The sequence below is a fragment of the Pundamilia nyererei genome, unplaced genomic scaffold, assembly GCF_000239375.1.
Source record: "Pundamilia nyererei isolate P.nyererei 1_Seehausen unplaced genomic scaffold, PunNye1.0 scaffold00194, whole genome shotgun sequence".
Classification (NCBI taxonomy): domain Eukaryota; kingdom Metazoa; phylum Chordata; class Actinopteri; order Cichliformes; family Cichlidae; genus Pundamilia; species Pundamilia nyererei.
The window spans coordinates 1,011,336-1,024,654 of record NW_005187595.1 but is presented as its reverse complement, the minus strand read 5'-3'; the positions used below and the strand labels follow the sequence as shown (position 1 = coordinate 1,024,654).

The following is a 13,319-nucleotide window of genomic DNA, read 5'->3' as shown; positions in this document are numbered from 1 at the left end:
TTTTTTTGTATCGAAAAAATATCGAACCGTGACACCAAAGTATCGAACCGAACCGAACCGTGAATTTTGTGTATCGTTGCACCCCTACTAAATATATCCATCAACCCTTTATAGTTCATCACGTCCCTCAATAACAGAGTTCCTTAGAGCCACACAGATAGCTAGTTTACTCGGAATATCCAGATTTAAGTTTTAAAGTAGCTTGGAAATGAGCATTTATTCCTTTGATTTCTCCACAGGAGTGTTTTTGAGTTGCTGCTTTTCTTTGACCAGAACGACTTCTATCAGGAGCCACTGAAACACTTTACTGATACATTCCAGGTGAGAATAAAGAGCTTATTATCTTCCCAATAGAACAGTGAATGCATGTTTGTCGAATCTGATTATGTTCATTATCATTCATTTCACTGCATATTTTGTTGTCAGGGCACTCCATCATTTGGGCTAGACCTTTGCTGCTGTACCTAAAAAGTTATTTTGTGGTCCCATCTTCTATGTACTCTGTGGCACGATAGCGCAATTAAGACACATTTGTGTTTTTTCTTTATTCTCCTCCAGGAATGTTATTTGGCTCTTGCAAAGCACCAGAATGTTCACTTACTTCAGGTGGAGCGTTTGGTTCAGGGCGGCGGGCCTTGGGCCAACCCGACCGTACAGGCAATCCTCAGCGAGTCCAGTTTACCTCAGAATGACGGTCAGTGATGTAGTTATTATTTGTAGAAATGCTAATACTGGAGTAACTGTAACACACCAGCTACCTTTAAATTTTAATCAGCTGTCTTTTAAAAATTAAAAGAAAAATGTATAATACCATACTTTGTTTTTTTTTCTTAATTAATAATAATTTCTCATGTTCTGTCAGAAATCAACCATTTCATTTGCTGAATGGAGGAAAGTTAGGCTTCTGCTCCTCCAGAGGCCATTGTAAATTCTTAATGCTGTCTGCAGGTTATCTAACATAAAACTGTGTTATCACTGGTTGTTCTCATACAAAGTAAAACTCTGTTCTGACTTGGCTTTCCTTCAGTGGATGGATACATCAGCTCTCAGCTGCCGGTGTTCTTTGAGCTTCGCGTGCGCTACCTTTTATCCTGTGAGCGTATTGCTGAGGCTATGGCCCTGGCTAAGTGTTGTGCTCGGCATCCCAACACAGGACAACACTTGTTCTTCCTCCAGGTCTACCTCACGTGGCTTTACAAAACTTCACAGCATGACTGTCTACATAAAGAGGTGGGTAGAGTGCAGTAATAAAATACTTTTTCCTTCCGTGTAAACTTACTCTGTGGACATGCTTGTATTATATACGTCTTTACTAAGACTTGCCTGAACTAGAAGTCATTTTCCAATGTTTTTTAGGTTGCGGATCTTAATGGTAAAAATGCAGTGCACATCATCTGTAACTTGGAGTTTGAAGAAACGGATGAGTTACTGTTAGCTCTCATCACAGCCTTTCTGTCCCAGCAGCTCTGGAGGGGAGATATGTACTATTTGTGGTAAGTAAACGGTATTATAAACAAATAACTTTTTCAAATTTATTCTAAGTGAGGGCTGTTCTACAAATATTACAGCAGGCGAGTTATTTTTAATGCAATGTTTACATCCCTACATCTTATTATCAAGAACAGATTTTACTTCTTTCTCCCCCCCCTTTGCAGTGATCTTGTGTTCTTGTGGACTAAACTTCATACTCGGTTGAACACATCCAAGCAAGTTCTTCTAGAGGAGACTCGCCAGCTGATGCTGTCTGCCACTAATGTCAACTCGATCTTCCCGTTCATCAGATCCATACTGCAAGAAGTTAGACCATATAATAACACGTTAACTATAATAATATTATATATATATTCATGGAGATGAATATTTAACTCCTTTGTTTATATCTCATTAGGTTGGAGACGATGGTATCCAGTTTTGTGTGGAGCTCTGTGCTAATGCACTGAAGTCTTGTCTTCCCTGTGATACCCTCACGAAATCACTAATCTACAAAACCATTGCCGGCCTGCTACACAATGATCTGGAGGTATGCCGGGCGTGTGCTCTTCTCGTCTTCTTCTTGGAGCGCACTGTTGAGTCCTACAAGATGGTCTACCTTCTTTACATGCATCCTGATCAAGAGTACGACGCAGAGTACAGCTCTATTGGAAATAATGTTCGCTTTGAAACGCTACAGGTTGGGCATCTTTTTTTTGTGTGTATATATTAACAGACTGAAGTTTATTTTAAGAAAAGTAAAGTCTTAGTAGTATAGACATTTCACTTGTGGAAATAAATATATTCCTGTATCTGATAAATTTGCACTATTCTGTTTCTTCTTCCTACTTCTATTTATTGTCATAAAAGCTAGCTATAAGAAGAAATCCTTGTCTTCCAGTAGTTGAATGGCTTGCAAATAGCTAAGTGGTTAAAATACAAGTCTACAAAGTTCTAAATCACAGTGTCAGATGTAGTAATTAGAAAATTATCCATGTGTGTAGAAATGGTGCTAAAAGACTTCATTCTTTTGTTCTCTTCTCAGGTCTTGAAGAAGGATCTGTATTTTGATCCAGAGTTTTGGAACCTCATTGCTTTGAGGACCAACTGTTTGAAGCTGATGAATGAGAAAGTGGTTAGTGCTGCTCTTGAAGAAATCATGGAGGACAAATGGATTTCAAACTACTGCACCAAAGACTCTGCTTTCCGATCAAGTGTGTTGGCATGTCAGAAAGGAACTAAAAGTGTACTTCAGGCAGAAGCTAAAAAGCGGCATCATAAAGAGGATACGAATGCTGCATCAAAAAGACTAAGGATGGGCACAGGAAAAACACCAGTAAATGTTGATCACAGTGCAAAGAAGAAGGGCAACCAGGGGTCAAGACCTTTGAAAGAAAGATCTGCTGAACCTTTGAGGCGCTCATTTTGGCAGCTAGACAGAATACGGGACAGTGTAGGCCAAGCTTACGAACAACATAGACGTATTACACGGTTGTCTGAAAAGAATCTCCCAAAACGGAGAATTAGAAAACCAAAGTGGCTCCTAGAAGACTCGGGAACTCTTGAAGAGAACGTTCCCCTGAAGGTCAAAAGACATGGGTTAAAACATGACAAGCACCATCGATCATCTCTCAGATCAGAAACGGGTCGTATCAGGAACCATGCCAAACACAAATCTTCAGTGAACCTTCAGTTAAATGAAAGTGAAGACATTAAATACCAGAAAGGGTTTTCTTTGGATTGTTCTAAACCAGATTCTCCTCCACAAGTAATTCTGGAACTTTCGCTACCAGACAATGAACTTGTGGGTGCATTTAATGAAGATGTTTGCAACCGAAAGAGAGGGTTCCCACAAGTGCTTCTTTACAAACCTACTGTGAAGCTTCCTGCAACATCACCACTCGTCAAGACTGTGCATCGTAACAAGGTGATTCTCAGAGCACGGGATCCATCCATATTTGTCCAGCAGTTGCATTGTTATGCAAGGCGGCAAAAAGGAAAAGGAAATGGGCTGAATATTCACAGCTCAGTATCCACAATCACACGGTCATCTGTGCACGGTAGCCCTCCAAAAGATCCGCTTTGTGGAGAACCTGCCACTGAGACAAAGGATACAATTGGCTTTCCAGCAGCAGCAGTTAAACATAGAGGGTCCTCAGTTGGAGAAATTCAGACTTCTGTCTCAGGAAAGATATCTTCAGTAAGAGAGCTCTCTGAGAAGTCAGCTTCTGAAATGGGAGATACCACAGCGTCTTCAGCATCAACAGAAATTCCACGTTTAGATGAAATCCGCGAAGTTTCCACCATTGCTTCAGCAGAAGAGGCCTGTGAAGAGCCCACTGTTGAAATGAAAGTTACTATTGCCTCGAAATCCACGGTTTTAGGCAAAGCTCCAACAGCAAAAGATGTCTCAAAAACTGAAGTTTCTCAGACTTTAATATCAGGGAAAAAGAAAGTTACTGACAAAGTCCGCCCAGTTTCCAATAAAGGGATTGCTTCCAAGTCTAGGAATGCTGATCGTGCACAGTCACAGTGTCAAGACAGAGAACAAGAACTTAACTCTTTCCAGACCGAGAGTGAAGAAGGCAAAAGCGATGTTTCTGTGATAGATCTCACAACGGTTTCACCTAAAGATTCAAGAGGACATGTGCCTTGTAAAAGTGACTCAAGTTGGGGAAGAAATGAAGCCGCTCTAAGGAAGTTAACCAAAATTGAGGCTTCATGTACAGACCATGACAGTATAAGTGACATATCTTCGCTAACGCTAGTAACAGAGATGGTGACTGATCTTCCCCCTGGGCACCTTACTCAAGACCTGGAGAATGACAAAGAGCGAACTCCAACCAATAGTGCCTCCAAAGACTCTAGAGTTGGAAGTAAACCTAAAAATCCTCAAAATATACAGACTACCTCCAGCTGCTCTTTACAAGAACAGGAGGCCTTGGAAGTTGGTGGGACAGTGCAAACTCAGGATGGCAGTTTAGATACATGGGAGAACAGCGAACTTATGGAAACGCCACAAGAATCGGAGGAATCCAAGTTGGAGTACTGTTGTACCTTCTGCAAAAAGGATTTCAAGGGAACTCGTGTTGTGGCACATGCAATGTTCCATTATCGTAAAGATGAGTGCATGTTCTGTGGAAAAGTATTCACGGATGACCTCCAGGCCATGATGCACCTGTCTGATCATATAGAGAAGCTAAAGAGGATTAAAGCTGAAGAAAATGGGGTGCCTGACACCAAAGATGTCTCAACACTTAAACCCAAAGCTAAGATGGCAAACACATCTTCTGGGAGTCAGAGTAAGGGGAGACCAAGGAAATCAACTGCCTGTCCTACATCAGTAAGCCCACCACCTGAAAGCAGAAAATTAAGATCCAATGACAAGCCTGTGGATGGTTCATCTTCACAAGAGAAACATAACACGTCTAAGCACCTTAATAGTAAATATCCTGTTCACAAAGTAAATGGGCATATCGACAAAAAGAAGGAATTTAACAGACAGAAAAAGGATGTGGAAGCTATGCAGATACTTGAACAAGATGCAAATATAGGCTCTTCTGCAGCAAACAAAAAGTTGGCCTGTTCCACAGAAGATAAATTAAAGGTGAAAGCTACAAAACAAATTTGGAAAGTTGTTACAGAAAAAAATACAGAGCCCCAAGAGAAAATTAGCTGTCCCGCAGATGGATGCTCTTTTTTTACTGACATTTCAAAGAACCGTGTTGCACTTCTATACCATGCACTCGATGATCACTACGGTGAGCTGAAACCTTTAGAACTGGCTTTCCGTGTCGGAAACAATAAATGTAGTATTTGCATGAGGGTTTTATGGAGTTTCGAACATTTTCAACATCATGTTGAAAGACACAGATGGAGTCCAAGGCATCCTTGCCTTCATCAGGGTTGTACTGCCAGGTTCAAAAGCGGAATGGAAATGAGACGCCATGCCAGGAAGCACAGTCCACTGCAGGCAGTGTGCTGCCTCCCTGGATGCTCTCATTTATTTATTTGTCTTTGGGCACTGAACCTTCATGAAAGAGAACACTATGCTTCAAAATCTACTAATTCAGACAAAAACACAAATGCACAAACAGGCGACAAACTTGATGATGCATCAGCTGGGAGGCAGCAGCAGAGTTTGCCAGATAGTCTCACCGCTGCAAAGAAGACAGAGAGTGTGAAGACTGCACTAAAGTTACCAGAACAGGCAAGTCAAGAGTTGTTGTTAAGAATACAAGATAAAGCTGCTCCTCTCTCCATCAGCAGATCATCTTTGATAAAACAGAAGTTGAAAAAGAAAAACGAGAGCAAGAATTCAAATGTATTGAAGAGTCTTTCCAACAAGGAAACCTCTGCACAGCCTACTGATTCAAGTAATAGATTAAGGCATAATTTGAGAAAAGGGCAAGTAACAAGTACAGCCCTGATGGCTCCCAAAATTCACAAAGTTATCTCATCATCATTGTTAAAACACAGCAGCAAAGTGAGGCATAACCCGAAGCAGAAAAAACAAATCAAAGTAAACACAAAAGGTCCTAAAAAAAGAGGTCGACCACCCAAGTTAAATAATGCAATGGATGATGAAAAGATTAACGCTGGTCAAAAGGGTGAAATGGTGAAAGAAAAAACTGCAATGGCCAAGGCTCAGAAGAGCCCTGCCCAGCTTCGAGAGAAAGCTGTCAGTGCAATGGAGAGTAACAAGCTAAACAAAGAGAAAAGTCAGCAGGTCCAAGATGGAGGCGAACGTAGAGCCATGTCAACCAGCAAATTGAAGAAATCGGTGGGCAAGGAGATCAGAAGGAATTATGTCCAACTAAAGTCTTCATCATTTAACAGTTCAAAACCATCAGGCATCACCAACTCTGGAATTAAAAAATACAGGTCACTAAGAAGATGGGTTAAAATTAAAAATCATTCTGCACCTTCAGATCTCAAGAAGACAAAGAAGATTGCAAACAGTAACAACAATGAGACTTTGAAGAAAAACCCAAAACCTGCCTTAAAAAGCCATGCCACATCCAAATCTGCTGTCCCACAAGTCGAGGCCAAAGGAGCCGCAGTAAAAGGTTTTGCTGATGATGAAGTAAAAGTAAAGGTGGAAAACAAAGACTTGACTAAAAAGGTTACTAGTGACTCAGAGCTTTCTGTCCCAGCTCCCTGCTTAAACGTACCTCCCACCACTGAGAAGGCACGCAAGTTAAAAACAGAGGAAAAATCAAAGAAATCACTTGTTATAAAAGAAGACAAAAAAACAAGGACTGCTTCCTCAGACTCGAACAAGGAAAAGAAGCACAAGATGGTAAATAATGAAGTCAACACGGAGACTGTCAGGAGGGATTCCCAGACTAGAGAACCAGCCTTAATACAAACTGTTGAGTCTAAATCGGAAGTCCCACACGTTGAGGCCAGAGCAGCAGAAAGTTCTGCTGATGAGGGAAAGGTGAAGGTGAAAAACACAGATGCGACACACAATGGCTCCTGTGACTCTGTGCCAGCTAACGGCTCAGGTGTTCAACCCACACCACAGAAAGTGCAGAAACTAAAAAGGGAGAAAAGGTCAAAGAAATCAATAGCAACAAAAGAAGGGAAGACTACTCGAACTGCTTCTTCACACTCAGGCAATGTAAATAAGAAGCACAAAAATATTAACAAAAGAGGGAACAAAAAGTCTGTCAAAGCAGATCGCAGCAAAATGTCTAAAGAGAAAAAGACGGCAAAGTCAAAATGCATTCAGCAAAAGGGTGACTCGGCAGAATCTGCTCCTGTTGACGAGGAGGGAAAAGGAAAGCAAGAAGACTCAGTTGCACCATTAGACAGCTCAGTTTCCACCACACCTGCTGCTACTTCTGACATCCTAAATGAAAAGACTTGTCTACCTGCTGCGCCTGAAGGAAGCAAGCCGAAGGTAACAAATAAGGAAAAATCCCAGAGAAAGAAAGCCCTAGACCCCAGTAAAGCAGATAAGAAGCGAAAGCGTGTTCAGAAAGATGACGCAAAGACAGTGAAGAAACATCGCAAAGACAATGCGGCTCAGTCAGCATCTAAGAAGCCTGCAAAGTCTAAATCTGAAGTGCAACCGCTTGCTGAGGCCAAAGCGATGACTGATGGGAGCCCAGTGGGTGATGGAGAGAAACCTTCTGCAGAAACGGCACAGGCTACAAATACTGGACCTGGATACTCCGTGATAACAAATGGACAGATGTCAGGTGACGCTGAAGACACAAAGGCCTCTGTGTGCAAGAACACTCTTGCACAGTACAGCAAAAAGCCGTACATGCGTCTGCCGCCTACAGCATACCTGGATGAGAAGTACATCACCATGCCAAAACGAAGGAAGGATGCGTTGTCTGTTCTGGTGTCTCAGATGAGCAACGATTTAGAGCAGGCCTGTTTGACATCAGCCGTGCAGAGACAACGATGTGCCAACTGTTTTGCCACGTTCAACAGTGTCGAGGAACTGCAGAGTCATCGCCAGCTGCAGAAATGCTCAGACCTCTTTGGATTTGACTCCGATGACGAGGGTGAGTAAGCTGTCTTGGCTACTGATGGAAATCATACTCTTAAGTTTTTATGCAATACATAGTGGTCCAAATCAGTAAAAAATGGTGAAAGAGAAACATGCTTTTCAGTGCAGAAGTTTATAAACAGTCTGTGCATAGTCATAACAGTCTGCTGCACATACAGACAAGTGTTTAAAGAGTAGAACAAATGAGTTTGTCTATCTAAATGGTATAATTGAAAAGAGGTGCTGTGGGTGTGAGGTGTGTTCTAATAATGTTTCTTGTGTTTTATTGATGCCAAAGTTCAAATATGTGAATTTATTTATATATATTAGAGTGACAGAGCCGTAAGACTTTTCTTGCGTTCAGCTGACACTATCACTCACTTTTAGTAAACTGACTTAAAGAAAAATGACCTGGGTAAACTTTATTTTTATTTTTTAACAGCCCTCTGTATGTTTAGTATTATTAAAATTCATGGTTCGGTTCGATATTTTTTTTCGATACAAAAAAATATTGATGCCTTTTTAATTTGTCATTTATTAAAATTATAAATATATATTTTAACTCAGTAGTACAGTTTTTAAATTTAATGTTGCTGAAACAACAAAATAATTTTAAAAAATCTTTGGAAAAGAGAGTTTATTACAGAGAAATGGCTCTTTCCAAAATAAAAGCTATACTATACGCTTTTTCTGGGGTATACTCTCAGCAGCATATTAAACATATCAGGTCCCCATAACGGCTGTTTAAATGACTCGGGGTGAAGCGTGTAGCGTGCGTGCTTGTTGTTTTTGTCTGCTTCCATTTGTCTTTGCACTAGGATGATGTCGGCGTAAATGTGCAGTCATATTCGTTGTGTTCCCACAAGTGCTGTCAGTGTTAATCTCGTTAAAATGACATTAATGCCATAACGCCGCAAATCTCCGTTAACGAGTTACCACGGATCGCCCCGTGCGTGGGGCTGGACGGCGTCAACACGTGCGTGGCACATCCGACATACTGTTTTAGTTTTGTCCATGACGCCATTACCTTCAGGGTAATGCGTCACATGAAAACTAAGATGGTTCCAAACGCCAGATCTGAATGAGGGTGGGAGAGGTTCGGGTAGCGTTGAGGCAGTTGCCAACCGAAAGCACTGTATCGAACGGTTCAATATTGATACGAGTATTGTTGCAGCCCTAATATGTATGTATGTATTTATTTAAGTGGCTTTTTTCCCAAGGCTGATTTTAGTTTGTGAGGGGTTTTTTTTGTTTGTTTTTTATAAAGAGCTGCATGGTGCTTTATGTAGTTATTGTAAGGCCAGGATTAGGGATGGGTACCGGTTCTGACATAAGCGGTAGTAACCAGACCGAAAAGCAGCGCACATTTCGGTGCTTTATTTCGGTGCTTTTTTTTCCTGAGCTGTGATACACTTCTAGCCAATCATTTTACGTTTCCCAGGATTGTAGGCGGGGCCAGGTACGTACGTTCAGTTAGAGCAGAACTACAGATTAAAAATGTCCACGGCGAAGCGGTCAAAAGTCTGGCTGTACTTCACAGCAAAAGATGCAAACTCAGCAGCAACAAGTGCTTTAAGCTGATACTGTGATACTGTCAAAGGAGGTAACACCTCGAATCCGATGAAACACCTGGCGACGCATAGCGTTTTTTTTAAAAGCCGAGAAATGCGCCGTATTTGATAGCTTGCTGCGAGACCTCACACCGTGCACGTCGGGTGGGTTGCCAGTTATCGGACCGGAGCAACATCCTCCAAAAACCCGAAGAATAGAGTCCTGGCCCCTAGCCCTGCCAGTGTAGCAGAAATGATGAGGATGATGATGCAGCAGCAGCCGTTCTTCTCTGCATGAGTCGTTTAATGTTGTCCGTGTGTAATTTACGTTGAGTAGGCTAACCACGTTATTACATTAATGCATGTAAGGTGAACTAGCAAACATCATCATAGCTACATGCGGCTGTCCTCTTGTTTGATGGCAGATACTCCCTTCACCCTGGACAAAAAGGCTAAAATGACCAAAGAAAAAGTGGGAAACAGTTAAACATGAGAGGATTTTGGACAAAGTTTGTGTTTTTTTTCCCATTGTTTAAGCACTGCTTCCAGCCAAGAGTGATACCATATATGCCCCATAGCTGCAGAAAAGGCTAACATTGTTATCTTTTTACAAAAAACAAAACAAAACAGCTGAACACGAGAGGTTTTTGGACAAAGTTTGTGTTCTCCATTCTTTAAGCACCGGTTTGAGCACCGTTTAAGCACCGGCACCGTTTCAAAAGTACCGATTTGGCACCGGTATCGGATAAAACCTAAACGATACCCATCCCTAGCCAGGATGTTGTAGGATAACATTATTTTATGATTCTAACATAATTTTCTCTCTCCTGTTCTTTCCTCCTCTTTGTAACTTTAAGGCATCGTGTTTAATTGAAGTGAAAAGAACTGAGGCTTGGGATACAACACCTGTGGACCTACATGGAGCCCAAGGATGGATTGTACCTCAGTAGATTAGTGCACTCTGAATGGCTTGCTTGTTACTCTGTGCAAAGACTCGTGCATCTGGAGATGCACAGCAAGAACTGAAAGGCTTACCGGATTTCTGCTGTGGGGTGTTTCTAAAGAGTAAGGCCCGAGAGCAGCCTGATCTAATAGCCAATCAGTGCAAACAGCTACTGAACTGAATCCCAGTCAGTTTGTGAGAAGGAGAGATACTGAAGTGCCTGCTCTGGAATTGCCATGCTGTTTTCCAGCTGTTATACCTGGTTTGGACGCTAAGCATTGTGGGTTAAAGACAATGAAAGCTGTTGAAAGCTGTGAAAAAAACAAATAAACTGACAAGGCTGTTGCTGTAATAAGGATACATATTTTTCACAGTAAGCCATAAAATATTATTTGCTTTTTGCACTCTTCTCATAAAATTTCTCAGTTAATTTGTCCCACCCTTGACTGGTAGTGGTGGGAATATACAGTGAAAGAATCCTTTGCAAGTTCATGCTGATTTAACATGCTAATTTAGACAGAGTCTAATCTCTAAAGTTGTAAGATTGTGGTATCAAAGTCCTCTTTGAGAAGTTTTTATTGAATATTTCTTGTTTAAATACTAATTGTATTTCTTATTAAAAAATGTGGTTGATTAGGTCTAAGCTGCTTGACCTTACCATGAGCAACCAGTAGGAGTCAGTGCTCACCAATCTCTTGATCAGTTAAAAGTTTTATGTTTTGGTTTTCTTTTGGCAGTGAATTCAATATTCTTTGCTCTTTTTGCAACATAAAAAGCTGCTCGTGTTCTTTAACACTGTATGATATAAAGAAATTGCTTCATTTTCAATCATATCTGGAAAACTGAACCAAGCAATAACTGAGACCCACCAAAATTTGCCAGTATCCCACTAATTTATTGTTGGATTTGGTTCTTTATCATCGTTTGTTTGTAATTCCCTGACAGTTCAGGAACTGACCCTCTGGCTTCTATTTAATCATGTAATCGTAATTTTTTTTTTTTTTTTTTTTTAAACCACAGAGACATTTTTGTTTTCTTTATTAGGATGAATCTTCTCCTTCAGAGAGAAACATAAGCGGCAGGAATAAACAGTTTAAAGTGTTACTGGGAGGCCAAACCAGTCTTTTCTCAAGCAGCAGCAGGTTATATTTATTTGTTTTATTTTCTATCTTTTGTAAATATTTGAAGAGTTTCAATGGCTAATTATATAAGGGGATATTGGAGCTGGGTTTATATTTTGTTCTTGAAGAAAAAAAATAAAACTTATTTCAAATCGTGTTGATTCTGCTGGTCTAATATATGCGAGACATATTGCCTTTAAATTAGAGGAAAGAACTGCTTCCTCCAAAATTATGAAATGAAATACTTTACTGCTCTGGATAAAAATATGACACAGACGGTAAAGAAAATATTACATTATGTCCTGAATGGAATTATAGTATCATTTTTACCTTTTTGCATGCCTTTAAGCCCATGTTAATATTAAAGTTTCAAATATTTTCATGTGTTTCAAAGGTGTGTTTCTACAGAGTGGTACGTAACATGGCTATGCAATAAATCATATTGCAGACTGTCATGGTCAGAACAGCCTAGTAAGATATTGGCTTATAGTGATATGACCCTCATCTACAATAATTATATACATCCATTCGCTTCCGCTTATCCTTTTCAGGGTTGCGGGGGGCGCTGGAGTCTATCCCAGCTGTCATAGGGCGAGAGGCGGGGTACACCCTGGACAGGTCGCCAGTCTGTCGCAGGGCCAACAACCTTCTAGTAGTGGGTTGAACTTCTGCCTTCGGATTTGTCCTAATTCTTCATGGCACGTATTCAACAAGCTGGAAACATTCCTCAAAGGTTTTGGTCCATATTGACATGATGGAGTTACACAATACATCCATGATGTAAATCACCTGTTCTACTACTCCTCAGAGGTGCTCTGTTGGTAACTACTAACTGTAGGGATACAGTGAACTCAATGTCATGTTCACGAAACCAGTTTGAGATGATAATGACAACATGATGTGTTATCCTTTTATAAGCAGCCATCAGAAGATGGGTACACTGTGGTCATAAAGGAACGGACATGGTCAGCAGCAATAATCAGGGTCTCAAAGTGTATCAAGACAATATTGCCTATAACCGTTACATCAACAACAGCCTGGCACCAACAACAGTGCCACATTGTCCTTTAAATCACCTTTCATCTTTCAGCAGGCATCTTGACCATCGACATGGCTTTCAGTTGTGGTGACTGGCCACTTAGAGGTTTGTGTTAACAAGTAGTTGGATAGTTGCTCCTAATAAAGTGGCAATTTGCCAATTAAGGAGTCAAACATCTCAAGAAGACTCCCAGCGTTGGAATTTGGATTCAAAAGGACTCTCAATGCAAAACCAAAAATCTATCTGCGAGATTAAGGGACCATTAAGGGTATGTTGTGTGTGTAAGTCGGGGGGGGGGGGGTTTCTATTCCACTGCGGGTCAGTGGGCAATAAAGCCTTGATTAAGGGTATATATGTTACCAGTAAAGACTATGGCAGTGATGATCAAAGAAAAAATGCATTAAGGAGGTAGGCATGTTATCATCCAACCCAGCTCTGAAGAGAAGAGTTCATAAGAGTCAAAGCATTCATAAACTTTGATAACAGATGGACAAAAGAAAAATGAAGCTGCATCAGGTGACCCTGAATAGTCTCTTAGTTGTTCTGTAGTAGGTCTAGACTGCTGGGAGCTTCACATGATGCACTAAGTGTTTCTTCCTCACTCACTTTTTTCTTTTCGTTCACTATGTGTTTATACACCACTCTGCAATTAGTCATTAGTTATTATTAATCTCTGGCTGTCTTCCAC

At 40.8% G+C, this 13,319-nt stretch overlaps 1 protein-coding gene across 1 annotated transcript in view; it reads left to right on the top strand.

Annotated features, from left to right (window-relative positions):
* The window catches only part of LOC102216184 (uncharacterized), a 24,938-nt gene extending 13,158 nt beyond the window's left edge, over positions 1–11,780 (top strand). The window contains exons 3-10 of the mRNA XM_005747340.2: positions 240–321; positions 559–694; positions 1,028–1,230; positions 1,357–1,493; positions 1,656–1,797; positions 1,889–2,170; positions 2,516–7,994; positions 10,386–11,780. Of these exons, the coding sequence (XP_005747397.1) occupies positions 240–321; positions 559–694; positions 1,028–1,230; positions 1,357–1,493; positions 1,656–1,797; positions 1,889–2,170; positions 2,516–7,994; positions 10,386–10,402 (6,478 nt within the window). The 3' untranslated portion in view covers positions 10,403–11,780. The remainder of the gene's footprint in view (positions 1–239; positions 322–558; positions 695–1,027; positions 1,231–1,356; positions 1,494–1,655; positions 1,798–1,888; positions 2,171–2,515; positions 7,995–10,385) is intronic.
* Positions 11,781–13,319: the final 1,539 nt, after the last annotated feature.